The sequence below is a fragment of the Teleopsis dalmanni genome, chromosome 1, assembly GCF_002237135.1.
Source record: "Teleopsis dalmanni isolate 2A chromosome 1, ASM223713v2, whole genome shotgun sequence".
NCBI lineage: Eukaryota > Metazoa > Arthropoda > Insecta > Diptera > Diopsidae > Teleopsis > Teleopsis dalmanni.
The window spans coordinates 78593306-78596149 of NC_051846.1; the positions used below are offsets into that span (position 1 = coordinate 78593306).

A 2844-nucleotide genomic window follows, 5' to 3' on the forward strand; every position below is an offset into this window, starting at 1 on the left:
AAATATTTTTGGTATTTGAAATAAATATGAAAAATTATTGAATTGAATAACAAGCCATTAAAATAAAATACGTTTTTTTATATTTTTTTTTAATTTTTATTTCTTTATATTTCAACGTCGTTTTGAATAATATAAATATAATATAAATAAACTTTATTTCTAACATTAATAAAATAAAATAACCTAAATTATAAAATAAGATATATTAAAAAGTAAGATATATTAAAGATTAAAGTAAGATATATTAATATAAAATATTTTTAGACAAGTATACAATATTATAAAAAATTAGAAAATTATAAAAACAGCTGTTAACAAAACTTATTTCTAATATAAGATTTTCCATTATTATTTTGGTATATATGAATTGGAAAACTCGTGAAAAATAATATATTTTTTATAACTATTTCATTCATTGCTGCACCAACTTCGTAGGATTGAAAGTGCTCATCAAAAGTTTTAATTGTTATTGGTTGACAGATCACAAACATATTTTCATCTTGATAATAAAATGCTAATGCTTTAAATAGTTCAAAGTCAGTAATTCTGTGATGCGCTAAATAACAATTGCTCTCATACGAAGTGCCTTTATATTGAATTGTTTTAAAAAAATTTTGTGACAAAAAATTGATATTTTCTGTGACACTAATATATCCACCTCAACTTCAGGAGAATCGTCGTTCGCTGGTGCCTCTGTACGTTGTTCTGTTAAATAATTTAGATGGTTGCGTTTTACTCTACTATTTGTATATTTAGAGTACAGCTTTCCGCATGGTGCTCTTTTGCCTTTTCAGCAAATAAAATAATAATCCTTTTTAAAAAAAAGTAATATTATATAATAGCCACAAATATAGAAACTTTTATTTAGTTGTACCTCAGCACTGTTCTCCGTAGGGAAATTATTAATTATTTGCTGTACTAAATCCGGAAAATCGGATGCTTTAATTTTAATGTTGTTAATATTTGCGTCCTCTACAATAAGCGTAATTAAATTATCTCGGTGGATATTTTCCAACCGACCATGTTCTTCAAAATATTGACAAATCAGCTTTCCTTTTGCTGTCGTCTTGAGTAATGTTTTAACGTCCTATATTGAAAAGTGTTTATACAAACTATATTATTTTTCTGCTTATATCATTTTTACTTTATTATAATTATGTAATTGTGTTAATTTAAAAATAATGAAACTTTATTTAATTTTTAAAAATACTTGCAATGTTTGTAGAATGGGGTGATTGTATTGGAGAAGACTCTGAAGTTGATGAACTCCTCTTTAACCAAGAATGTACTTTTGAGGTCATTGATATGGTCTCATCGTCAATATTGAACTATAATTAGTATAAAATAACAATAGTTTAATATATTAAGAGCATCGAAATACTATAATAGACATTATGTACATTCATATTAAAATCAATAAATAATGAAAAATTGTTAACTTTTTTACATGCATGAATCAAACAAATCTATCAAAATTTACACATAAACATGTCGGCACCTCTAATTTCCGCCATTTAAACAGCTTTTCTCGAAATTCAGCTCTTAACCCAATATTCACTATAGCATCTTTAATATCGTCTTTCGATAAATATATTAACGATTTGTACGTTATGCCTTTTTCTGAAATTTCAATTGGTTTTAAAGACATATAAAGATTATTATTATTTACAAAAAACTTTTATATATTGTTGAGAATTTAAGCCGCAGATAAATTACAAGTAGATGTCCAATACTGCACAATGAAAACGACTAACACTCTTTTTAAAAGTTTTAACGAGCATATTCATATCTTGCATACTTCAAAATATCAGTACGTATAAATGAATATGGTATGTACATATGTAATATGTAACAACAATATGTGCATGCAAATCAAATTTAAAACAAGAAACCAAAACACAGTTGCAGTTGATAAAAAAAACTTTTTTTTGATTCTGTTGAATCACACACATCATTTGATCATTTCATTTGTGTGTGTTCAATTGAATTTAGAATTTTTGCGCATTTTCTTTGTAGACATCTACTTACAACTTATCGGAATATTATGTTTTAGCTCATAATTAATAACATGAATTATTGCTAATTAAAACATTCAACATTATTTATTGCAAAATTTATAATTTAATTTTCACATTTAGCCACAACTTCACTACACAAAATAAAATTTGCCCAACATTGTTATATGCACATACTACTAACAACTTATATATTGTCTGATAATTTTGTTGTGCACCGAAAAAGTATTAATTGCTGTATATTAAATTAAATTAAATTATTTGAATTAATATTATGAAAAATTATAACCTTTTAGTAATTCGAATAATTCCATCATTTCGAATTCTTTCAATACATTTTCTAATTTATCGTCTTCCATTGTAACGCACTCGCGGACACGATCAAAATGCAAATAAGTGACGCCAGCTTCAATGATTTGATTTCACAATTTTCACTTTAATCTGCTGCACATAAAAACAAAAACAACAATATCACTTAAGGTATACATGTAATTTAAAAACTGAGAGGCAAGAATATAAAAGCAGAAATGAATCAAATATTGCTATTGTAACTATAATGAAATTGAAACATCGCCATACACATTGGCTCTCTTTTGAGATTAATGACAAATGATTTTTATATTTAATACGAAAATATTTATTACATACCCATAAATACTTAAAACAAATATTTTAGTATGTATTTTAAATATTTTTAATATTTAATTCGAAAAACAAATATCTTTGTCATTGAATGAAAGCTGTTCATATTTAATTTAAATATTTTATTATGAATATTTAAATCAAATAAAAAATATTTAATTATTCGTTCCTCTTTTTCACTGAGTGT

General features: G+C 24.7%; 1 protein-coding gene and 1 long non-coding RNA gene across 2 annotated transcripts; both read right to left on the minus strand.

The window, feature by feature from the left end:
• Positions 1-389: 389 nt before the first annotated feature.
• LOC119673025 lies at positions 390-1081 on the minus strand. The gene is made up of 3 exons (XR_005251986.1): positions 875-1081; positions 659-811; positions 390-586 (listed from the first exon to the last, which is right to left on the minus strand). It is a non-coding gene; the product is annotated as an uncharacterized LOC119673025 (long non-coding RNA).
• A 112-nt stretch (positions 1082-1193) lies between these two features.
• Positions 1194-2534, minus strand: LOC119685588. Its single transcript, XM_038099912.1, has 3 exons — positions 2305-2534; positions 1499-1620; positions 1194-1328 (listed from the first exon to the last, which is right to left on the minus strand). The coding sequence occupies exons 1-3, from the start codon at positions 2372-2374 to the stop codon at positions 1194-1196; spliced, it is 327 nt and encodes a 108-aa protein (XP_037955840.1). The 5' UTR covers positions 2375-2534.
• Positions 2535-2844: the final 310 nt, after the last annotated feature.